This window comes from Strix aluco, chromosome 6 (genome assembly GCF_031877795.1).
Source record: "Strix aluco isolate bStrAlu1 chromosome 6, bStrAlu1.hap1, whole genome shotgun sequence".
Classification (NCBI taxonomy): Eukaryota; Metazoa; Chordata; class Aves; order Strigiformes; family Strigidae; genus Strix; species Strix aluco.
In genome coordinates this window covers 28,660,904-28,687,282 of record NC_133936.1, presented here as the reverse complement: position 1 = coordinate 28,687,282, position 26,379 = coordinate 28,660,904, and the positions used below count along the sequence as shown (strand labels likewise).

At 38.4% G+C, this 26,379-nt stretch overlaps 1 protein-coding gene across 3 annotated transcripts in view; it reads left to right on the top strand.

Annotated features, from left to right (window-relative positions):
* Nucleotides 1-26,379, top strand: part of RAPH1 (Ras association (RalGDS/AF-6) and pleckstrin homology domains 1) — a 105,032-nt gene that overhangs the window by 45,452 nt on the left and 33,201 nt on the right. Inside the window, exon 5 of one of the 3 annotated variants that reach the window (XM_074829338.1) lies at nt 15,461-15,535. The exons of the other annotated variants lie outside the window; for them this stretch is intronic. Within the exon in view, the coding sequence (XP_074685439.1) occupies nt 15,461-15,535 (75 nt within the window). The remainder of the gene's footprint in view (nt 1-15,460; nt 15,536-26,379) is intronic. 3 annotated transcript variants of the gene reach the window in all.

The following is a 26,379-nucleotide window of genomic DNA, read 5'->3' as shown; positions in this document are numbered from 1 at the left end:
ACAGTGTTCTTCCTTAAATTGGTGGGTTACACTTTGTCTTCTGTGCTTTTAGTTGTGTAATGGGTGGTATACACTTTAATTCTTGGTGTCTGTGTGTGGGATACTTTGCTTAAATGTAGACTGAGTGATGTAATAGCATGAGTTAAAGGTAGGGGAAGTGATATGACTAACTTGTCCCCTCCACCCACCCATATTATGTTTTTCCTTCTTCCTTCAGTCCTTCTGCTACTAGGAAATTGTTTTTGGTGAGCTGTGCCTGGAGCAATAGGATGAGAAAGTAGTGGTGAGAGAATAGAGAGCTATGGTGATCATGCTCACATAACTAGATATGTCTGATCGGTGAAAGGGTCCATTCATGGACAGCCGTTGTTACTGTCCTGCATATACTCAGTGAAAAGGTTACAGATAAGTTTGAAGTCTGCCATCTGGTCTGGCACAGTACAGTATTACCCCCTTCCCTCCCAATACGATGGAGTTCTTTATGTCTGTAACCCAGTTTGCACAGCTGAGAGATTCTGACTTACATACAAAGATAATGCATAATTTAGCAGTTGGTAATGCTATATGTTTTTTAATTATTTATTTATTTGTAAGCTTTTACTTAAATTCATTGTAGTTTTAGACTTAATGTATAAGAGGTGAAAATCATGACAGGGGACTGCCAGTGCATTAAAGGTTCTTTGTTTCACTTGGCAGAGAAGGCAGTAAAATAGAGTGAATGTCAACACTTCTTTTGAGAAAAACAAGGGAGCTTTGGGGGCATGACAGTTGGTAATGGTTGTAATGTAAGCTCATCACACATAGACAAATCTGTATTGGCCAATAACTCCTGTGAGATAAAGTGGAAAACTTGAAATGGGCATAAGGAAAGACAAGTTTGTGTTCCATACCAATTTTGCCTGGATGCCAGGTGCCCACCAAAGCTACTCTAATCACTCCCCTCCTCAGCTGGACAGGGGACAGAAAATACAATGAAAGGCTCGTGGGTCGAGGTAAGGACAGGGAGATCACGCATCAGTTACTGTCACGGGCCAAACACACTTGACTTTGAGAAATTAGCTTATTACCAATCAAATCAGAGTAGAGTAATGAGAAATAAAAACTAAATCTTAAAAACACCTATCCCCACCCCTCCTTTCTTCCTGGGTTTAGCTTTACTCCTGAGTTCCATACCTCCTCCCCACCAGTGGCGCAGGGGGACGAGGAATGGGGGTTGTGGTCAGTTCATCACATGTTGTTTCTGCTGCTCCTTCCTCCTCTGGGGGAGGACTCCTCACACCCTTCCCCTACTCCAGTGTGGGGTGTTTCCCACGGGAGACAGTCCTCCACAAGCCACTCCAATGTGAGTCCTTCCCACAGGCTGCAGTTCTTCACAAACTGGCTACTCCAGGGTGGGTCCCAAGTCCTGCCAGCAAACCTGCTCCAGTGTGGGCTCATCTCTCCACTGGTCCACAGATCCTGCCAGGAGCCTGCTCCAGCGCGGGCTTCCCACAGGGTGACAGCCTCCTTCAGGCACCCACCTGCTTCAGTGTGGGGTCCTCCATGGGCTGCAGGTGGGTATCTGCTGCACCATGGGCTGCAGAGGAACAGCCTGCCTCACCATGGGCTGCACCACGGGCTGCAGGGGAATCTTTGCTCCAGGGCCTGGAGCACCTCCTCCACCTCCTTCTTCACTGACCTTGGTGTCTGCAGAGTTGTTTATCTCACATGTTCTCACTCCTCTCTTCCGACAGCAATTGCTGTTGTGCTACAACTTTTCCCCTTCTTAAATACCTTATCCCAGAGGCACTACCACTGTGCTGATGGGCTCAGCCTTGGCCAGCGGTGGGTCTGTCTCAGAGGCAGCTGGCATTGGCTCCATCAGACATAGGGGAAGCTTCTGGCAGATTCTCATGGAAGCCACCCCTGCAGCACCCCTGCACCCCCAAAACCTTGTCATGCAAACCCAGTATGTTCTTGTATGGACACATTGTCACTGAAATGATACTTGCTATTCAGTGGTATAATGTAGAAGCTTTTCTACCCATTAAAGAATATTGTAGCACTTGTTCTATGTGTGATTACTAAATGTTACATTGTATGAAAACGCAGTTAACTCTTTCTGTATGGAGAGAAATCAACCCATAATATATATGGTCTTTGGTAGGCAACAGTGTCTTAAAATAGAGTTGGATTGCTGAACCTCACATATTATCTGTAGGTGATTTAAAGAACAGTTGTGGTCTGTTTTAGCTCTGGGAGGAACAGAGCATTATTGGCTCTTGTATTTTGGGAGCTTAAGGTTTGAATAATTTTCCTTATGTTGTATATTTTGTGTGGTTAGCAGATGCAAAGGATGTTAGTCTCCAGTTTGTGAGAGTAGTCACAGATACGCAACAAACAAGGCATGACAGACGTTTGTTTTGTATTTCTTCTAAAGGCTCTTAAAAATTAATTAATTTCATTTTCTGCCAGTTCTATTATGTCCTTAGTTTTGTATACAAAGTGTATTCTGGAGTGTTTCCAGTTATCTTTTTCCTAAGCTGAGAATAGTCAATAGAAAGACTTAATTTGAAACACAATAAGACCATCTCTTCTTCCTTTTTTTCCAATTATTGGTCTCAAAGCATTTTTTTAATAAGTCAACAGTAAAGTAAAATTGTACATATCTATCATCTTGAAGCATTACTTTGGCTTCCAATTTTGTTGGCATAAGAAGTGTGAGCCATCCAGTTTTCAAATGTTCTTGAAATACATGTAAAATGACTCTTCACTTGCCAGATTTTTGGAGGCTTTCAAAACATCCTCTGAGATAAACATATCAATTTATGAAATGTAAACAATACTTATGTATTTTGGTAATCAAATGTGCTTGGCTATTTATCATGAAGTTTACATGACACTAAAACAGTTTTCATCATATGATACACTAGAACCCAAAGATTACTAATACACTCTTCCCAATGCCTGCAAAACTAGCACCTAAACTTTTTTTCCACATTATACTTATGGAATGTGCAAAGCAAATGATGGGAAAGGTTGGTTTAGGGTTTTTTTTTTTGTAAGAATTTGAATTGAAATCCAAGGTAGACGTTCTAAAAGTTTATGTTACTGCACATGCACAGAATGGTAGGTTTTAAAAATTGGGGTATATAGATTTAAAATAAGTGAAAGGAGAAAGGACAACCTAAACATTATCCTTGTATTGGTAAATCTTGATTCTCTGATCAGTGTATCAGACTTATTTCATAGCAGTGAATTTAAAACTTACCCTGTAACTTTTTTCCACTTAGGAGGTCACTAATTAAAGTGTAGCAGAAACTGCAAAACATGTAAGAATGTATTTCTCTTCTGAGATTGCCTGTCAACTTTACCTCACACTGATGAATAAGCTTAAAAGTTCCATCCTTGGAAGGAACAGGTAAATAGACAGTATGATACATGTCTTGTTTGACAGTGCTGGCTGGCAAAGATGGTATCAACTAAAAAATTACAGTTATACTATATTTTGTTACCTTAAGTAGGAACACTAAAGGCATTGCCTATGCCTAAATGCTGTTTTTTCTGGTTGTTCTGTGATGTTGGAGTCTTGTGGACAAGCAGCTGAAAGACTCAAACTCTGCTATCTCAAATGCGTTTATCTGTAGTTAGAGCTGCTTCTTCAGAAACTTTCCTGGTAGCCTCTTGCATGTGGCAGTAGTGAGATGACTGTCTCCAGCAAAGTCATACTATGTCAGTTGGAATTTGCCTTCAGTGTGCTTGGCCTTTGTTCCCTTGTGTTCATCTGGAGTTACCAAACACGTGATGGTTTCTATTCTCCAGCTGTTCTGATTTTAAAATGAATGCCCACAGTTCAAGGTTCATCAGCCTTCACTTTCCAGTTGCAGTAGACTCTTGCCTATTACATGGAAAGAATGTGAGCTGGTGGCAGTGGTAGTCAGCTGAGCTGGTACCCTCTTAAAATGGTTAGACTTATGTGTGTATATGTACATGTGCTGTTTTGATTAATGCACCAGTACAACAGTTGTTGTTGCTGATGGAAGCTGTCTGCAGTCCAGTGACTGTTTTTATCCTTTCCCTCCTGCCTCTTTACATGCATTGATTTAGAGAAGTTGCTATCATAGACTTCATCGCTTGTAGAAGACAGTTTGAATTGGGTGGTGTGTAAATAACCCCATTTAAAAATAAATCTCATGGCTTTCATGACAGTTCCACAGCACTTCAGAAATATACTTGTGTTTATGATAGGATTTATTGAGAAAAAATTATATCATTGATATAGACAAGCTAAGAAAATGGTTACTCAGAGACTGGAGGTCTTACTAGATTTGTCTGCAAGAGACAAAATATCATAGATCAATGACCAAGTAAATCTAGGCTACATACCTCTTGGAGGAAGTAGTCTTGGACCAAGCCACTAGACCTGAGTTGAGAAATGAGAATTCTTGCCTTATGATGTTACCAAATTTTGTCAAAAGCACTGCAGGAAGTTGTATTGCTTCAGTTGCAGTTTCCAGTGAAGATATCGCCATACAAGTTGTGATTAATTAATGGAGCTTTTAAAACAGCTGATTTCTTTGTAGATACATGAGTCCACTTAAAATCTAGACAAATTCCTTTACTTTTTCTGCAACATCTAAATAGATTAGGGAAGAGAAGTACTACATCTGTAGGAAATTAGCAACAGATTGCTTGTTCATCCTTACTTCAGGTTGCCAAAAATCAAATTTGGAACAGATGACAAAAGTTAAGAACACAGCAGCTGACTGTGGGACATTAAACTCTTAAGAGGAGAAAAGAATTTATGCAGTTTTCTTCAGTTGCATATATTTCTAATTTATAGGATGAAAACTAGGGTTTGTCAGGTTTGTAAAGAAGTTTGAACCCAAAAAATGAGACTTCATGTTCTGAAGAAGCAACTGGCCTTTTAGTTGGGTCAGTTTTGCACATGCTGGTTAGTGTTTAGTCTGTTATAGTTTAATAAAAGTTGTCTGCAAATACAAAGAAAAGTCTTCATTTTTAGTTAACCAAATTTACAGCCTTGGTTACAGTTTCCTGTGTTGGACACTTACTAGCCTCATGTTTCTAAAACTTATTCAAGATTTTAGACCAGCCACATCAGTGATTTGCTGTATGAATGCAAGTTTAATTTTTTTCACATGGCTTACCTGCTTTTAACCAAAAGGGTAGATTTGTGACTTCTAGCTCCCCAGCTGCGTCATATACCCATTCTCTTCTAGTGATTGATCTTCAGATGATTTGATGTCTACAGGCATTTTTTTAGGACTGATTCATAGTTTAGAAGTCAACAGACATACAAAGAAATGTTAATACAGTTACTACTTAGTGTAAAAGGCAGCAGATTCAAACAAAACCAGTTAAAGCTGCATGTACTTTCTTTACTTAGGTTTCTTAGCTGCTTTGTTGTCTTGTTTTCTGTGCTGCAGGAAGAGCCTTTCATCGGATGAAGTATCTGATACTCTTTCTCTAATGCAGTTACCCACGAATTAGTCTTGCTAAAGTTTGGGTTGTTTTTCCTTCTTCCTTCTTTCAATCTTCCACTTAATGCATCTCTTTTTGGACAGATCAGACATTTTCCATGATATTATACTCCATCTTACTTATTTTTTCCTGTTATGTTTTTTTTCTTTTAGGAAAATTCCACCTCTTGAAACCTTCTCACTGCAGACAAACTTTATTTGGGATTTCATGTTTGGTTTATGCTAATTCAGGTCCATACTGCTGCTGAATTGGCCAGTCTTGCCCCATCTTATATTGGCACTAGAGTTTGTGCAACTGCCTAGAGATTTGGATCAGCTGCTTGTCTCCCTGAAAAATATTCCTTCTGAATTAGTTGTTCATTGATTCACCGGACCACATGGTCAAAATCACTGCTGTTCACAAAAGGGAGGTGTGAGACCACATGGTTGGGGGAAGGTCAGGACTTCCTCTTTCTTGTGGCAGTTTAGTTGTAAATTTCTTAAAATCAGTAGTGAAACTAAGCTTGAACTGAAATGTTTACTAGCTTTTGCAATTCTTTCTGTCCTGCTGTGTCCCAAGGAACTTGTGTTCGACAGGGAAGTATCACAACCTGAGCTGGAAGGTGCATGGACTAGCAAATAGTGCACCTCATGCACACGGTGCAAAAGTTTCTTAATTTGAAATGCCTATAGACGTGTTTCTTAAATTGCAGTGAATTTCAGTAGATTTACTGTTGCTGTCAGAACTGGTGTGAAGTTATAAGCTTCCCTACTACTTCAGAAATACTTGCTGTAAAATTTTTTTTTTACGCCTTACTGTGTTGGGGTATTTTTGTTTTTCTTGTTTTGTTTGTGGTTTTGGTTTGTTTGTGGGTTTAATGGGGTTTTTTAAAGTTGCTAAGCTGAACACTTAGAGTTAGGAAATTCCAGTTGCCTGCAGTGAAATGGAGTTGCACAAGTTCCAGGAGAAGGGTTGGCCACTTGGGAGCACAGAGTAATAGCTCCAGATTCTCACTTCCTATGTCTGGCTCCAATATGCTCTGCAGCAGCCATGCGTGGCAATTTAAAAGCAGCTGCTGTACTCTTCCACCATGGTCTCAAGTGTTCTCAAACTTGGCCAATCTTTTGTTCAAGGTTAGTGGTGTGCAGTCCAGTTGAAGGGCTGGGCAGTGCTCTGTGAGAGGGTGCAGCCTTGAGTGTTTTTCACTGTGATGCTCCAGACTTCACTGAGACTTTATGGACTACAGTTCTAATTCTGAAGGCTTATGCTCAGACACATTTGGGTAACTTCTGATGGGACAGCATAGAACAAGTCTTTGGGGATGTCCCTGCCAATAATATATTTCATGTTCAGACGTGCAGAGATCTTTAAAAACATCTGTATTTTAAATGAGATGCACCTTCCTTTGCTCTCTTGGAAATAGTTTGTCTAATGTAAATGACTAGTAATCATCTATAACAATAACCTGTCATGGAAAACTTCTATCTTAGTGGTTATAGGTTGGCAAAATTTTTTAAGTGACTGACTTCCTCATACAAGATGTGTTTATCAGGCAGCTCGGTTATCTAATGCTGCTGCTTCAGTTTCTAAGTGTGTTTTCCTTCACTGAGGTTTGGATAAGAATAAACTGTAACCTCTTTTGCATGTATCAAACCTTAACTGTGTAACTCAGTTACCAAAATTAACATGCCTGAAACAAATACTTCTGTACCTTTGAGGGAAAAGGAGCAAGTGTTGGATGACACACTGGAAATCTTAGGCACTCTGCTTTTTAGCAGCATAACACGTGGTTTTTGATCCCTTAACTTCACACTAAGACGCTTGTTACTACCATGAACATTTTGTCCTAAGCCACAAATGTCTTTCTCTTTTTTCTTTTTTCTCCTTCCCTTACTGAAGGTTATGGAACTACAGAAACACTTCCTCTTCATTTCTTTTTAAATGAATTACAGTATGAGGGCTCTTGGAGAGCTAAAATAGTATGACCAACTGGAAATAAGAATTAAGATAAATCTCTACTAAATGGACATTCTTCTTACATGTACTTAGTAATTGTCAGCAGAGTGTATTACGTTATTTACTGTTATGGAGGAACTGACATTGGAAGCTGATAAGCTTGTGTAAAGCGACAGTATGTGTGTTTTTTGTTTGTAGCGTTCAGAGAATTTAACTCTCAGTTGTTGGCTTAGTGAGCAAAGAGAATGTTACCTAGGTTTATTTTCTGATTTGTTTCAGCAAAGGTAGAAAAAGTGTTGTGTGTGCCTGCAGATGTTTTACTGCAATGCTTTTGTCTGAGATTATTGACTGTTTCCCCTCTTGCTGTGGTCAAACCATACTTGTGTCCTATTTTCTCCCTTCCCATAGGAGAGAGCCTGAATTTCCTCTTGTCTTCAAGTCACTGATCACTTGTCCATAAGAAATTTGCATGAGGGACAGTACAGCTTCTTAATCTAGTTTTGTTGCCTTTGCTTAAGTTAATTGTCATCACTGCTTCTTTCTTCCCTCTTCTGAGCAATAATAAAGCCTTTCTTTCTCCTCCTTCCCTTTCCCTCATGCCTTTTTGCATCCTGTAAGTTATGACATGTTTATATGGCTTCTGTTTGCATCAATAGTTGTGTCAATTTGCCTGCAACACAAAAGTCACATTAGTGGCTTGAGTTTAATTCATTAGTATCCCAACAGTGCAGTAACGTAACCAGTATATCATTACTGTCAAGCTTTTTAGTCTTAAGTTGCTCATTGCCTGTTTTCTAGTTATTAATTAAGGCTACTTAAAATACACTTCCTCTTTCTGAAGCACGATTGCTCTTGGCAGTCATAGAATAGAATCATAGAATCATTTAGTTTGGAAAAGATCTTAAAGATCATCGAGTCCATGTCCCTAAGTGCCACATCTACACACCTTTTAAATACATCCAGGGATGATGACTCTACCACTTCCTTGGGCAGCCTGTTCCAATGCTTGACACCCCTTTTGGTGATGAAGTATTCCGTAATATCCAATCTAAACTTCCTCTGATGGAACTTGAGGCCATTTCCTCTCCTGTCCGACACCCACCTCGCTACAACCTCCTTTCAGGTAGTTGTAGAGAGCAGTAAGGTCCCCTCTGAGCCTCCTTTTCTTCAGATTAAACAACCCCTATTGTAAAGAAAAGCAGAAAATGGATTTCTTTTTTATTACATGTTCATCATTTTATATTGTGTGCTCCTATACATTCCATTTGAATACATAATCTCAAAGTGCAAAGAAAAATTTCATTTCTCCTTTCCTATCTTTGTCCCCCTTTGGGACAAAATTACAAAGATTATATTTAAACTGGTTTTAATTCTTGAGTTCCCTTTTGAAAATAGTGGATTCTAATTCTTTAAGCTGGAGTCTAAAGAACTTAATGTACTGATGTAGTTGAAAGCTATATTAGTTATCTTTTCAGCAAAGTTTTCCAAGCATATAGCTCTCTCTTGGACACTGCTTACTCAGTTTCTCTCATTTTAGTTTGTTTCTTAGGGACAGAAGGAGGCTTTTAAAAAAAGATTTTTGTAGTGTTTCTCAACTGTCATATTAAATCCAGAATAGTGGCACAAGAGTGCCACCAGCTGGTTTAATTAGATGTGTGTGTGTAATGTTAAATTATTAGAGTTTTGCAAGAAAAGTGGCAAAATATTTATGTATGCTAGTGTTCAGAGTCTGGTCATTATCTTTTTTCTTTTTTGATGTACTGAGATAAGTTATTCTGTTGTACATACCTTGAATGAACCTACAGATAATATTTAACCAGAAAGAAGATTTTTCTGTTTAACGTATTTAAAGGATTAGAACAATAAGATAAAATACCGTAGGAGATTGCCAGGTCATATTTTTCTTACACTTCCCACACAGTTTTTGTTCATTATTTGTAAACTGACAGAGTAAAGAACATTTTTTGGCACATTTCATACTGTATTGTACTGTTTTTAAACCCTGCATGTATGTATGACGAGCCCTTACCTTAAAATGAGAGGAATTGGATACAACTCTGTCTCTTAGCGATGAGATTGAATCTTTCTAAATTTGTCCCACTTCTGTACTAAGTGATAATCAGGTGTGTAACAAGATGGATCAGTGTTTGATATGAACGTGATTGTCAGGGTTTTGTAACAACGTGCAAGTAGAACTGAAGAAATGAGGCAATTTATATAGCATGTTACCTGTGAACTGAAGGTCTGCTACAGTTACAGTGTGGCCTTGGCATCCTTCAGAACCTAGCTAGGCAGCTCCGTTTATCGCTTCTTCTAAAAGGATCTTTACTTCTTAAAATCCACCCATTGGTTATTGTCTGCAAAAAATAATTCTAATACACTCAGTAATTCACTGTTAGTTTAGAAAGCATTTCAGAGTTGGGTTTTTTGTCCTTTTTTTTTTTTTTTTAATTGGCTTTCAACCTAAGACTGCAGAACCTCAAGAATTAAAACAACCCACTGAACTTTTCAGAAGGAACTGACAAGGGTAATAAGGGAGAAAATATTGAACTTTTGGCTGTGTTGAGGTTTACTTGTCATTTAGTATAATGCAACCAATTATATTCTGAAAATCTGAAAGGTATTTTCATTTTCCTGGTAGTCCATCTGTTCTATCAAGTTTAGCAAACATGTTTTGTAGCTGTAGAGTTTGATGATGGATATAAAAATGTTTCAGCATTGAAAAAACTTTCTGGCATAAGCAGCTACTTTGTACTTAAGAGAAGTATTATGTTGAGTTCTCTGAAAACACTGTGAAATGTAATATTCAACAGCTGGTCCATGAACTTCTGGTATTTAGGCCTGAAGATAATGGATGCTAAATTCCTGTCTTCAAAGAAAGGATATGGGAAATCTTTGAAGTCCAAAATGTAATTTGGAACAAGACTATATTCCATGTTTTTATAAACATCAAGGCTAGCTGCCTTTGCTGAATGAAATGCACATGAAAACCATGTGAAATCTTTTTGTCCTAATAGCATCTAGAACTTCTAAATGTTAATTTTACTCAAATCTAGTTTTCTGTGTTATGGTTATCCATACGAGCTAAAGTTTATTATGGAGACATTTGTAGGCTTATTTATGTGCTTTTTTTGTAATTCTGATGTTTTGATCATCATACCCCATTTAAAAATACGTAAAAATGTTTCTGTATTTTATACTTTTGTGCACAGCTGTTTTGTCATCCCTGGAGAAAAGTATATATTTTATTTTACAGAACATAAATGTTCTGATCAACATATCTTTTCTAGTATTTTAAGGATTTTTAAATTATTATTATTTTTAACATCCATAGTTTTCAATGTGACTCAAAATAATTGCTGCTGGGAGTTACAGTAGAAAACAGTCCAAAACAGTCATTGCTGCAATATCTGCTTATACTTCTTGTATGAAATGAGTTAAGAACATAATTTTTCTAATTTTTGATAGTTTTTTTTGCTATTTTTTTCTCTATTCAGGTCTTTTGAAGTAAATTGAGTTTCTGAACCTTAGTTCATAGTCCGTTCCATATTACGAGGAAGCACTAAAACACAGTTGAATAGCTTTTTATGTATTGTGTAAAAAAACTGTCCCCAAAAGAAGTGATTTTGGTACGAAAATAAGTTGCAAGCATATTTGATACCTGATGGTAGGCTTCATATTTGTGTTTTTTTAGGGAAGGAAGAGTATCTTCTGAAGATTATAAAAAAACAGCTTAGTGAGAGTCAGTCTCCAGTGTAGCTAGTGTTATGGCCTGTCCAGGTTTACTGTTACAAAGTCTTGTAACACAGTTTATATCAAGAGATTCTTCACTTAAAACAGTTTCTGTTACGTGATTTGATGACCAGACAAGGAGAAAAATTTCTTACTGCCTCTTAAGAATCCTCTTAAAACCCTATCACATTTCCCTTCCTGCATGCTCACCAGGCTGTGGTATTTTGAGTTCTGCCTGAGCAGTGGTGGCGTTAGATTAACTGGGAATCCTAAGTGGAGTCTGGCTCTGTATTCGTGATTTTAAAATACCAAAGTATAAGTGTTGGTTTTAAAATTCTTTTATTGATAGAGTGGTTTTATAGATGCCCTTTCAGTAGGCTAATGTCTATTAAGTGAATTTTTTTCTACATATAGTGGAAATAACTTTGGGACGCTTTTTCATTTGCACTGCATTTACATTAGTCATTTTATAGAAAAAATTATGAAAAGGTATGACTGTAACTGATGGCTGCATTTATTGAGGAAGCTATCCTATACTTAAAAAAAATACAGCTTTAAAAAACCTTCCAGTTGAAGTAAAGAATTATAGCTAGCTTTGGACTGTGTACACGTTATATACTATTTGGGTTTGCACCCTCAGTTAAGTGCTGGCCTAGAAATACGTGATCTTTCAGATAATTTGGTAAACTAATTAGGCATCAAGTCTTTGACTTGGTGTTATTCACGTTGCATAAGCTTCACTGAGTATTTTGGTGAATGCAGCAATTAAATAGTGTTCCAACACTGTTACCACCTAGCTCTTATATATCTTCATGCTTAGTATTTAAGGACTGCACGTTTTTGTCTTCTCTGAAGCTTTTGTCAAATTTTGATACTTTTGTGATGTTTCAAACCATCCAAGGATATTTTAATATTCTGGTTGCATGACAATTTAAAAAATGTTTACACTGAAAATACCCATTATGAGAAACGATGGCCTTGTACTGTGAAAGCAGTTAGCTTACTGCAACAGGATAGAAAAATGCATGGCAGTGGAGGGGAGCAGGAAGGACAGGACCTACTACTCTGTAATTGGAATTGTTTTTAAATCCTAAATGAACCTGAGATGATGCACTGTGGGAGAGACTCTTTGTTGCCAGGGCATGAGTTCTCATTGTTATGTTGGGAGCAGGTGGATGGAGAACAGATGCTTTTCATGATGGAAGACTAGAAATGTCTACCTAGGAGTAATTAATGTTTTGGTTTTGTTTTCCTAGATTTCATTGGTGTTATTTTTAGTCTGGGAAAGTACTTGGGGCAGAAAAGTAGGTTAATTTATTTGGAAAGATCAAGCATTTATATTGTCAGAGCTTTTGATACATATTTGAATTCCAGAAGCCGGGAGGAAGAGTGGGCTGTTTAGATCCTCTACGTGGTCCAACGTGATCGTAGTCTCTTAAGAAAAAATAACATCTTCACCTCAAAGCTTGAGCTGAAGTCTTTCCTTTGAAATAGATTAAATGCTTTGAAACTGTGGATTGTGAGAGAGTAACACATTGTTGTTCTAAAATGAAACTTAATTTTTTTCTTTCTCTAATGGTTTGTGCAGGTCAAACATTTAAAAAATGTTATGTGCACATAGTTGTTGTTTTGCCAAGCTGTAATTCCTAGAACTTGGGCTTTCCTGTTGCTTTGCTACTTCAGCTATTCTAACTTCTGGGTATCTGCAGAACTGCAGATGTGTTATGCAGTAGAAAGGAGCCACACACAAAAGGTGTCTGGCAAAGAACTGTTGCCTTCCTATTTCTAGCCATGTCTCTCCAGCTCAAATTCATATGGGTAGTTACCATCACGCTGTTATTTCACATTTTACTGGCCAACACACATTCCCATGAAATACCATAATTCTTGATTTCCAGAATAAGTTTCCTGTGGTTATCTGTTTTCATATTTTGCTGCAGGTCTGGAAATCAGTATTAGCAAAGTCCCCAGTGGTTATTATTTTGTAAGAAATATATGGCATTCCCAGTTCTGGGTAGAATTAAAAGTTCCTTAGTGGAGAAAGTTCCACTGTACTTAAATGAAAGATGGCAACAGCTAAAATCACTGTTATAGGAAGAAAATGAAACAATCTGCCTTGAGCTTCTCTGTAACGACATACTCTCCAGCAAATAGTATTTCCTTTACGGAAAGATTCAGTATCTCCTCTTTATCCTAATACTGTTGTTGACTGATAGGCTAAGGAGAGAAGGTGGCTAAACCATAAGGAAGAAGCTACAAATGTACAATGTGATGTTCTTGCTACTGCAGTGCTCCATTCGCCAAGGAAAAAGTGATCGATATTAATTGGAGTCCATGATGTATGACAAGAAGTCTATAAAGAAACTCTTTAAAAGAATTTCCTTAAACTTGTCTTTGGATTTTTTTATGTATATATTTGAGCTCTGAATTGAGCCAACCAATTTATTTCAGAAGTTCTGAAGTAATATGTTGTAATGAGACCATTCTAAACTGACTTTGTGTGAAGTTGGAGCTCCTGTGTAGGAAAGGATACAATTCATAGTGAAAATGCATTTAGCAGAAATCATAAGAGAATCAGTCTGCCTTCAAGTTAAGCAAAGCTGTATTATTCACCAGCAACGTTAGCGTCATCTCAGGCTTGCTCAGACTGAGTACATGACCTGTTCTTTAAATGACAGCTTTTCTTAAGTATCATTGAAGTTTCTGAAAAATCTGTGTATGTAGAAAAAGCAGAATCTATTAGTTCATCGGTCCCAAATGATATGATTATGTATGTCAGGAAGTCTAATCTGAGAATTTTGTATGACTGTAAACAATGCATGAGACCTTTTAATTATACCAGGTCCTGCATCACAAAGCTCTCATCAGTGTGTGCTTGAGGTGTGAAAAATTGGTCACTAGGCAGCACTGCTGTGCTTCTAAAACATATGATGTAGACATAGATGCTAATTAATCTGCAGACAGAAAAATCTTCATTCAGTCTGTAGCATAGCCTGTGTCTATATTTAGTGGTGAAGTACCAGGTGGAGCTTGGACCAGAGCCTAGGTTTTACTTCAGATGCTGTGTAGTGTCTTTTCTGAGCTGTAATTTTTAAAGCCTGCTAGAGATCCTTAATTACTTCTCCCAGCATGTGGCAGTTGCATTAAGTGAACTCCCCCTGCAAGGAACTGTATTGACCAAATTATCTGATATTGCCTTGCATGAAGTGGTAGACATGATCTCTTAAATTTTTTCAGGAGACTATACCTTGTTGTGACTCTGAATAAGAGATAGGGATTCTGTCCTGCTAATTATTAAACAAGAGTATAATAGGCTGCTTCTGTTGTCATACTTGTTTATGTAGCATTGGACCAGTCGACACAAATAAGGCTGAGACAGATGCAGGCACACAGGACAAAATTTGCAGTATGGTGGTGGTACACAGGAGATACAGTTACTGTGGCACCTAGCAGCATTATTAACCTAATTTCCTTAGCAGATTTGTGACTGTGGTTCTGCAAATACCTGTGGGCTGATGGTTTTGTTGTTCCTGGTAGCAGATGCTGGAGAAGATAATCACTCTGTTAACTGTCATCAACTTATTTTTGCCTTTTGAGAAGTCCTTCTCTACTGGTTGCTACTGATTTTGCTTCCCCTTTTAAAACAGATTAAATATATTTTCTGCTAATTTATCTTCCAAGAGAAATATGAGAATTTGTTTCTAGTTTCTTGGATTATATAATTTGGACTGTACAAGAGACGAGAGACTTACCTTTTTAAGAAAAAATAAAAACAATTATTTGTAGGTCAGGTTTGGATTATTATTACAGTAACATCTTTTTTTCTTTAACTATGGAAGCGGCAGCCAGTGTAGAAAGCATAAAACCAGTTCCTTGTCTCTGGGATGACCAGTTTTTAGTGACTAGGTTTGCGTAATGGAAGTAGAATGTTCGGTTTTAGAAGACTGGCCAGGATTTTGAAAAGCATTATAAGTGCATGCTTTCTTACTTCTATAATTCTAAATGTCTTTAAAAATAAGTTGTCTCTTGCAGAAAAGAAACCAGTAGCAGGTAAGCAAAATTTTTCTTAATCCTATTGTGTGACATTTTGTACATGGGAGGATTAAAATAGTGTCCTCTATTAGCACAACTGCTTTTATACTAGTGTGTTAGGCTCATAGTATTTGTGAATGTACATGTTTTTATGGGAGGGAAATAAAGTGATGACATAGGGGTTTTTTCCTTAAACCCTACTTTATCTTCTGTAATCAAGACACTATAAAATTACTATACTGACTTCTTTTGACTTATGTTCTTTTTCTTTCTGCACAAGCACTCCTATTTGGACAGGGAAACCTCCCTCCTTCTGAGAAACATTGCAGGAAAGCCTTCTCATTTGCTGACCAAGGTGATGCTTCTTCTTTCCACCTGTATGTGACTGTTTCTATGTAGAAAGAATGCTTTTGGTGTGTGCTATGCTCCTCCCACCCCTGCCCTTTCCAGGAACTTGAGCGTTGACTTACATAATTTTCCTGATTGTCCAAGATGCTTTTAAAGGCTGAATTTTATTTGTTTCTGCAAATTTATCAAAGTGTTCAAGTTCTTGGCGAATACTTAATAGCCATGTCAGCAGGTAAAATACCTTAGCTGAAAAGGAAAGGTACTGAGCTAGAAGTCCTTTTGTTCCTATTCCCATTCACTAGTTTAAAAAAACAAAAAATCATAACTGGAAAATATGTGGAAGTATTCAGTACTGTTAAAAGGCAGTAGTATCCTTAAAATAAGTTCACTTGCTGTATTGACGATAAGCTGTAGTAAGTAATGGGATATTTTTTTTTTAACATTTTGAATGCTGTCTTGATATAATGTGGGGAGACTATCCTAGTAAGAGAGTTGTCTAATGAGCCAGGTATGTACAAATCCTGATGATAAATTCATTTTCTTTACAGGAAAGAGGTCGGTGACATCCTAAGAGAGCGCACATTGCCGTTCAGTTTAAGACTTATATTTTCGATACAGATTTCCTTTTGAAACTTGGGTAGGACAGATAGAGCAAGCTATATATCTCCTTGATGAAAAAACAAGCTTGGGTGGAAAACATACAGCTTCATGTTGTTGAGAAAACTTTGAATGTTCAGCAGCTGAGGTGTCAGATATGTCTGATGCTACTACCTACTGCAAACCACTCTTTGGGTTATTTTTCTAAAATAAATGCTCTAGGGGAGAAAGCTTAGGCAAGACTGAAATGACAAAATGTACCTTGGCAACTTCAAAACAGTAAGGATAATGTTTGCTGGGCATAAGTAGTCTTTATTTTCCAATAAAAGTTTACAACTAGTTTACTACTTTTTCTTAAATACCTTAACATTTATCTCAAAATACTCAGCATGCATCTTGACAACAAATTTTCAGGCTGTCTTCTAGAGGAGTATAAACAGCCAAAACCAAGTAATTTTCTTCTCTTGTGAGTGTTTTGCTTAAAATTAAAGTCTGTACCTCTTTCCCCCCTGTCAGCTCCTTGCTCCCACACCTCCAACAAAGCAAACAGCCAGTGAACCAGCAAACCTTGCTTGATTGCAAATAGATTAACAACGGCTGTGCCACAAACAGAAACCATAACTTTCTCTTTCATCTCCATGTGTTTTCATATCCTCCCTTCTGGTTATTTATATACAGGATGAGTGTTGGTTACCATATGGAAATTCAATTAAAAAACCGCGTGAAATATTAAGTCCATTGCATCATATGAGCATGGACTACCTCATATCAGTGATTCTAATGGACTGCTGAAGTTAAATGTTTGTATTTATAAATCTTTGTCTTGGCTTATTAGACTTTGCAGCCCTCTGAGTCAGCTGCTTTTGGTGAGCTTGCTGATGCTCTGGGGATAATGTTTGTTGTTAGCTCAGTTTAGGACTGTCTCAGTACGTCTGGGCCCTCTACTTCTGATTACTGAGCACACAGTCCTGGTGTGGATACTTACTGGTTTTCTTCTGACCTCCTGCAAAGAGAAATATCTTTAAAATGATGAAATGGAAGTCCACTTTGCTGCTTAGATCTTTTCAGCTTGCTGTAACATTAGATAAGCTCCGGTGTGAGAGAAGCAGTCCCAAGAAATGGGGCTTTTCCTTGCAGTTGTGTAGCTAGGTGTTAGATCAGTTAACTGTAGGATCATGTCGCAGCTCTATGCTGGTGTCTCTGGTGTGTCAACTATTTCTTATTGTCTTACTGTTTCTTGTATTCTTCCCCTCTTTGATCTGTCTACATCTTATATTGAGACTAGAGACAATTTGGGGTAATGATAATACCATTTTTGTCCTCTGATAGTATAACTAATTGTAAAAATTTTAGTCATGGACTAGATTCCTTGCACAAACATGGTTCCTGTTGCAGCATAGGGCAGATCTCAGCACAGAAAATGACCTGTTTGTTACAGTGGTCTCTTCATTTTTAAATGTAATTCTATGTGCTATTGCTCTCACAGCACTGAAATACTTTTTTTTTTCTTTTTTTTTGAAAACAAAGAAGTAGCATATCAGCAAAATAATTTATTGATTATTGAAAATAAAGCAATGTATCTTTAATGTCAAATCTGCAAGCTTGTTTCCTATAGGCTTGGAATTAAACCATCAAATGAATACTGAAAACTAAGCTTGTGGCTGTGAAATATAGAGCATATGCAAATAATTTTGAGAGAGTATTCAGGGCTCAAATATATCCCAGTTGAGGACATGAAAATAGGAAATAGAAATGTAACATGCTAGATTTTGAAGTTACCATTTCTGTTACCATTCTGATGCATGTGAAGCTGAAACTACATTCAGGAAGCCAGATGATAGTGATTTAATGATGTAATGCTTCAGATATCTGTGTCGGCATCTGGAGAAAAGGAATCGTGTTATGCCTTCTCTTCCCAAATATCTAGTACTTCAGTCTTGTTTTCTTGTTGACCTGAAAGGCAAATACTCTTCTTATGAATGTTGATTCCCCTGGTTTGTAGATTTTGGTTACTACACACTGTAATCCCGTCAGACCTTTGAATAAATCAGTTGTGAAGTTGGCCTTCATGTGTCTTAGGTCAATCAGATTCAGATGTGCTCATTCTTGAATGAAGCATCTGTTTGAGATTTTTTTTTTTTTTAATGCCGTTTAAAAACACAGCAATTGGTTTCTTATCTGCAAAGGATGTAAGCACAATCTGAAAACTCCAGCCTCCTACAGCCAGTTTTTGAGGAAGTTGTGAAGGCCACACCTGGAAACCACAAAAAGGATATAGATGGTTAGTAGCAAAGTTTGTGCAATGCTGAAAATTATGACATAAAATTTTTATTCAACAAGCTACTTTGTACTAATCCACTGTGATTATTGTGATGTTCCTGTGTAGCTTTAGTGTCACCTTTTTCTTGGAATAAATTCTAATAAGCTATTGTGGATACATTGTTAGACAAACAGCCTATGTTCTCAAGTCTGTTTCTGCCCTGTTCTGCATATCAGTCGAGCTTTTTGTCCAGCTAAAACTCCTTACCAGTCAGTCCTAGTGCCTCATCTGCTACGTTGTAGTCTTCTTTCCACTCTCAAATTTACAGTGGTTTTTCTAAGCCCTATTCTCCCCTCTGGCTTGTTCATTTTTTTTTTCCTCTTCCCTTCTTGCTTTTTCATGGTCCCAGATCTAGTACCTTTTCCCCTACAACTATTTGCCCCAGGGAGAAACCTGACCTAGAGCTGTTAGAAGACAGGTTCTGTTCAGAGTCAAGTAGGAAGATAATCTAGTGCAGACAGATGCTTCAAGGGATAAAGAGCCAGTGAAATTCCTTGCAAATGTGTGTTGGTGTTTTCCTTCATGGCTACTAGCTTTGTCAAATCTAGTTTGAGTAGTCTTTCAGGGGGACAGCAGAATGTATGTCCCTGCTGAATAAGATTCTGTTCTGCCATACCTTGAAGCATATCTTCAGAATGGCTTGAAGTCTACTTGAAGACCATTAACCAGTGGTGCACCCCAAAGGTCAATACTGGGTCCAGTACTTTTCAACATAGAATCGTAGAATGGTTTGGGCTGGAAGGGACCATAAAGATCACTTAGTTCCAACCCCCCTGCCATGGGCAGGGACACCTTCCACTAGCCCAGGTTGCTCAAAGCCCCGTCCAGCCTGACCTTGAACACTGCCAGGGAGGGGGCAGCCACAGCTTCTCTGGGCAACCTGTTCCAGTGCCTCACCACCCTCACAGGAAAGAATTTCTTCCTTATATCTAATCTAAATCTACCCTCTTTCAGTTTAAAACCATTATCCCTCATCCTATCCCTACCATCCCTGATGCAGAGTCCCTCCCCATCTTTCCTGTAGCCCCCTTTAAGTACTGGAAGGCCGCTATAAGGTCTCCCTGGAGCCTTCTCTTCTCTAGGCTGAACAACCCCAACTCTCTCAGCCTGTCCTCACAGGGGAGGTGCTCCAGCCCCTGATCATCTTTGTGGCCTCCTCTGGACCCGTTCAAGCAGGTCCATGTCCTTCTTATGTTGGGGGCCCCAGAGCTGGACACAGCACTGCAGGTGGGGTCTCAAGAGAGTGGAGTAGAGGGGGAGAATTCCTTCCCTTGACCTGCTGGCCACACTTCTCTTGATGCATCCCAGGATACAGTTGGCTTTCTGGGCTGCGAGCGCACGTTGCTGGCTCATAGTCAGTTTTCCATCCACTAATACCCCCAAGTCCTTCTCCTCAGGGCTGCTCTCAATCCACTCCTCGCCCAGCCTGTATTTGTGCTTGGGATTGCCCTGACCCATGTGCAGGACCTTGCCCTTGGCCTTGTTGAACTTCATGAGGTTTGCACAGTCCCACCTCTCCAGCCTGTCTGGGTCCCTCTGGATGGCACATCCCTTCCCTCCAGCGTGTCAACTGCACCACACAGCTTGGTGTTGTTGGCAAACTTGCTGAGGGTGCACTCAATCCTACTGTCCATGTCACCAACAAAGATGTTAAACAGCACCGGTCCCAACACCGACCCCTGAGGAACGCCGCTCATCCCTGCTCTCCCCTTGGACACTGAGCCATTGACAGCAACTCTTTGGGTGCGACCATCCAACCAATTCCTTATCCACCAAGTGGTCCATCCGTCAAATCCATGTCTCTTCCATTTAGATCTTCTTTACTGGTCTGGATGATGGGGTAGAGTGTTCCCTCAGCAAGTTTGCTGGTGACACCAAATGGAGGAGTGGCTGTGATGCCAGAGGGCTGTGCTCCCATCTAGAGGGACCTCCACAGGCTGGAGAAATGGGCTGACAGGAACCTTGCAAAGTTCCACAGAGGGAAGTATGAAGTTCTGCACCTGGGGAAGTTCTGTTCCTGGGGAGGAACAACTCTGTGTATGAGTCCATGCTGGGGACCACCCAGCTAGAGAGCAGCTTGACAGAAAAGGTCTAGGATCCTGGTGAACACCAAGTTGACCATGAGCCGGCAGTGTGCCCTTGTGGCAAAGGCGGCTAATGGAATCTTGGGCTGCATTGGGAAGAGTATTGCCAGCAGGTGGGTGGAGGTAATCCTTCCCCTCTACTCAAGCACTGGTGAGGCCACACCTGGAGTAGTGTGTCCAGTTCTGGGTTCCCCAGTACAAGGGAAATATGGATCTGCTGAAGAGTCCAGCAAGGGCTGTGAAGATGATTGAGGGACTGGAGCATCTCTCCTGTGAGGAGAGGCTGAGAGAGCTGAGACTGTTCAGCCTGGCAAAGAGAAGGCTTGAGGTGATCTTATCAATGTGTACAAATATATGAAGGGAGAGTGTAAATAAGACAGGATGAAGCCAAGCTCTTGTCAGTGGTACCCAGTGACAGAACCAGAGGCAGCGGGCACAAATTGAAATACAGGAGGTTCTGTCTGAACACCAGGAAACTTTTTTACAGTGAGAGTGGCTGAGCACTGCCACAGGTTGCCCATAGAGGTTGTGGAGTCTCCATCCTTGGAGATACTCTGAGGCCATCTGAACACAGTCCTGGGCACCTGGCTCTAGGTGGCCATGATTGAGCAGGGGAATTGGACAAGATGACCTCACTGGGAAAAACAGGTTTACCAGAGATAGGGACATCCACATTTTTTTGATATGGGCAAACTTAACTTTTGCTTTTTGTCATCCTTTGAGGTAGCCGAGGTACTGGTTTTGCATCCTCTCTTCCTCAACTTCAGTTTGAGAGAGACGCTAGCATCACAGGCTTCTTCCCAACAATTTGGCTTAATGATATTACAAGCAAAATTCTGATCTTGTTAAGGTTGTGTGGTGGTTCTCTTTTTAATAAGAAGTGGCACTACCAGGTTTGTCTGTGAAAATTTCTTTGCATCACACTCCTATCATTAACACTTTGCCATATAGTATATGTTGTCATATGGCCCAAGATCATTGAGTGTGAAAAGCTTAAGTACTGGGTAATTTTGATCAAGCATAAGGGAGGTTCTGGAGAGGTTCATAGATTCCATTATGCATTTAGGTTCATAAGCAACTGCCATCTATCTCTTGGCCTTCCTTCTTTGCCCTAATAGACTGTGGGTCCCTTGTGTGGGAACTTGTGGCAACGGCTGGTGTGACTTCAAGATGCATTTAAAGTGTAACTGTTGCCTCCCAATTTCCATTCAGAAGCCATCTTCTGTTTTGAAGTTAGGTTTCTAATAGCAAAAAGTTTGTGAATGGTGCACAGAAGTAGAACAAAGGAAAAAATGACACTATGCTGGGGTAGCGCCATATGTAATATTTAAAAACTTTTCAGGTGCATAATTCTCAGACACAATCCCCAACACAATACTACTGCTTTACATGCATTTCCATATTTGTTTACATAAAACAGTATGGTGACAGTAAGTCAGGAATGTGCCAGAGGTATAGAAAACTGTATATTAAGTTGGGAAGGAAGAAGGAGGAAGTGTGGGATGAGTCAACATTAGGGAGGATGGACCCCTCACCAGGAAAGTGGCTGCTGTACACTCACATTTAGTGATCTTTGAAAGAGAGTAATGTCTTGTTTCCTTTTTTGCTTTACTCAGATATAGGTTATTCTGGGTTATTGTGAGAAGAAACGCAATAAAGCATATGTTTTGAAAATGGTCATGAACTACTACTGTAAATAGAAGTTCACTGTTTATAAATGGGCTGTGCCACCATTGCCACACGTTGTTTTTTAGTGTAGGGGTGTTCTGCCTGTCCTAATGAATTTATCAAGAAATACAGAACTACTATTAACATTCACTCATTTGACTTACCCCTTCCAGTGCTGATCACATACACACTTGTTCTAGTGTTCCTTTTTTTTTTAATAATAAATGAAAACAATCAACAGACAACACTTCATTAATATAATTAATGCTCTGGTTGATACACATTAAACATGGGGCTAATACAGATGTCTTGCAGTTTTGGGGAACTAAGTATAAATTGAGATTTTAACATGGTGTTCTCAGGGAACAGGAACCTCTGTTTCAATAAATACTCTGCAGAATGGAGAGTCCTTGCAAAACTGGTGATTGTATTTCTACCTGAGGCTAGGCTGTAGTGGATACATGCTTCTAGGCCTTCAGAAGTCAATGCTACTTCTGTATTTAGTTATATGCATTTAAAGAGAGGCTTCAGAGAAAAATTTCAAATATTAAACATAAAAGAAATTTCTTCTTTTATGCATCTTGTGATCTGTGTATCTACCTGCTCACTTAAGTGAAATGTAGACTTTGTTAATTACCTCATCATTTAATTACTAGTTTTCCTAAATGCTATAACCTTTCTTAAGTGATTTTCTTCTGCCTTTTTTTTCCATTCTGAGTGTGATCTCTATAAAAGGGATAAGTTAATAACACTTTAAAAACATACAGTGAAACAAAAAAATAAAACCCCAACCTAGAAATGTGAGGCATTTCAGCAAGGTCAGTTCTCATAGCATACATCTTGCATATTTAATGTTAAAACACAGCTGGAATATCTTGTAACTGCACATCTAGCAGGAAACTGGGCTAGGAGACTGTGACTGTTGTTACCTTACAAAAATCTTAGTTTTAGATTTTTTGGGGGTTATTCTTTCCAATATTCCAGTATAGGCTAAAATTATTGAAAACTGAGTTCTGATATAAAAATACAAAGAAAAAGTCATTAATTTAAGACCATTGCATTGCAGAGCTGTACTCTTTCAATTTTAGTTCACAATGTGTTAGGATATTTTGGATGAACAAGTTCTTAACATAAGTACGTTGCCAAGCATTCTTTCAATCAGGTGTGATGTTTTCTGTAACCAAAAGTAATCTCAGCTCAAAGCTTTAAAATGCAAGTATAACAATAACTCCCAAAGTCCTCCCATTGAAGTAAGGAATTTATGTTACAATTTTAGTGATGTGTACTGATACTAAAAGAGCATATCCGTTTCCTGTCAGAAGTGGAAATGACAGTCCTTTATGTTTTGTGTTTTTATGCAGTGGGTATACGTATGCATCTTCTCTGTGCTTTGCCATAACGTGTATGTGACCAGAAAGGCAGCCTTATCAAGGATTGGATTCTGCTGAATCTTTCTGCTGTGTTAATTTTAAATCAGATCAGCTCCCTGACTGAGTTGTCTGTGTGGCCACAGCAGCACTATGACTGCTATAAGGAGAAGTAAAGCTGTGCAAGGGAGGCAGGTGTATCAGCCATATCGGACATTTATGTTGGTATGTGCCACTTGAGAAACCACGACCTAGGCAGCAGTCGTGCATGTTTGTACATGTTTATGCCCCTTTGGCAACCTAACTTACATCCCTATTACTACAAGGATTTACTAGCAAAGGGGAAATAAATACCTAAGTTAAATGTGATTGGACTGTAGGTCCTGGCCTTGTTTGTGGCATTGAATAGTCTGTAGTTGCAGTCAGGTATTTTTGCCACCTGTCACCTTTCTCTGCGTGCAATGGAAAATTGTTAGCTGGTGGATTGCACATGCTTCCTCCCACTGAAGAGTTGTCTTGGTTCCATGTATGGGGGAGGAGAGAGCCTGCATTTGTGTCTGAGTGCAGTTTTGGAGTGACTTTGGGGATGTGGATGGCTGTTTTCCTGTTTTTTTCTCTCCATTAGGAGAGAAATAGAATAAATTGATGTAAGTTTTGAAGAATTCTGTAGTTAAATTATTTTATTAAGTTATCAAAATAGATAGTTCCTCCTCCTGCTCCAGTGAAACATGATTTGTCACATTGGCAATGATACAACAGCAGCCTGAACACTAACTATAAAGCAAAACTTGAATAACTTAAAATCCTTGACTGCTATGTGCTTTCAGAATTTCTAATTCTTGCTTCCTTTTCCTCTCTGCATTTCCATGAAGTGGATTGAGACCTCTTTTTATAATTTGTTGCTAGATGAAACTGGTTCTTATTTTTATAATCGTAATTCTGGGGTTTTGTTTAGATTTAAACTGACTTTGTTAAACTTTAGTAAAATATAAGAAATCCTGATCTCTGAAGCCATATTAAAATTGAGTGGGAAATTAAAAGTAATTTGTAGGCATTAAAATAGTAAATCCTCAAAATCTTTTTGGTCGCATTTTTATTTATTTTTAAAACATTTTAGGGAATGTTAGATTATAAACTTTGAGATCAACAAAGATATTTTGGCTGTGTTGGCACAGGTATTTGAGAGGCCCCCAGCTGATGCATCGTTGCTTGCTCTCATGTGGCTGCCTGTGCACTGTGGCTGTAAAGTGCTCCTGTGGTGGTTTGCTATAGATAGTTGCATTGCACAGGTGTACAGTGAAATGGGGTGGAAAATTGTGCTGCTCAACTTTAGTGAAGAGCAAAACCAAATGTGCTGTCAACCTTTGTACGGCAATAAAGGTTTATGGTTGGGTTAATGAGCAGCTTTTTTTAAACCATAAATTACAGTTTCTCCAAACGTACAGTAAAATAAAAAAAGTCTTTTGCTCTTGCTGATTTCATAATGCATAGGTGCATAGCATTGCTGTTAGAAACAAGTCTTTAAAGCCTTGTTTTTTAGTAATAATTTCTTTCTACAGGTGGAAATGGTTAATGTTAAGAATATTTTAGAATTCTAGGTGTGGTTTACATTTAAATGATTCTAGGTATCATGGCACTGTTTTTAATAGAACACTAATCTGATTTAACCTTTCTAAGCTATATGACACCATTGTTGTGGTGAATAAAAAGGCATAGTTCCCTGTAGACTAATAAAAACCTATGTTCCTAGGTAATTGAGTTCCCAGATAACGTTTCAAGCTCACGTTATTTCTGCTCATCTCCACTTACTGTTCATTTTATTGAAAAGAACTATATTTCTTGCAAGGCAGCCTATTCTCCTGTCTAGCTGATGTTTTTTCCAGTGCACAGTATGGTTACAGATGTGAGGGAGCAAAAGCTATTAAGCAAGAGTACAGTAGGTAGGATAGGGAATGCCGTTTAACAGTTGATAGGAATAGTAGTAATTCACTGAGAAGTCAAAAACTTAAATTCTGTGGATTTCATGATAGCTGAACCTTGACTTTTATGAGAAAAGCAACCATCTAACCACATGGTAAAGAAACCATGAATTATATTCATACAAGAAAGCAATGCAGAACTAAATGTCTGTGGCACGCTGAGTGTTGTGATGTGCTACTTTTGATCTGAGAAAAATCTTAATTTTTCTTTTCGAAGGAGATTGAATATTTTGGAGGGGATTTGTTTATTGTTCTAGAGACTTTTAAATAATTATGATACTTTTAGATATTAGTCACGATGAACATCCACAATTCAAGATTTCTAAAATCTGAAACCTGCATATGGCATCTTAAAAAGAGTGGTTGCTTCTTTAGCTGCATATTTCAAATCCACTTACAACAGGAATATCAATTATCTCCAGAAATTAAAAAACAGTATTACTAGTCTTACAATATACAGATTTCTTTAGGATCAGCAGATAGAATAGATTTAAATTATCTGAATTTTTAATGCATTTCCAGTTGTACTTAGAGTGTCAAAGAAAAGAATGATCACTTGCTTTATGTTTCTAAAAATACTTAAAGTGAGGAAAAATACAGCCTGGATTTAGTAAAGATAAAAGGAGTGTTACTTATTGTAAACAGGTTTTATAGATTAAAATCTTCCAAACTAATGTACATAGTGTGGAATCCTATTTATAGGATTTGTTTTCCATACTTTCTGTGTGCTGTTAAATTCTGATACTTCTCAGTGTGCTATTTATGGTTTATGTTGATCAAGAATCTATTTGGTGTATTCAATTGTACACTCTTGTTGAATATGTATTGTCCAAATC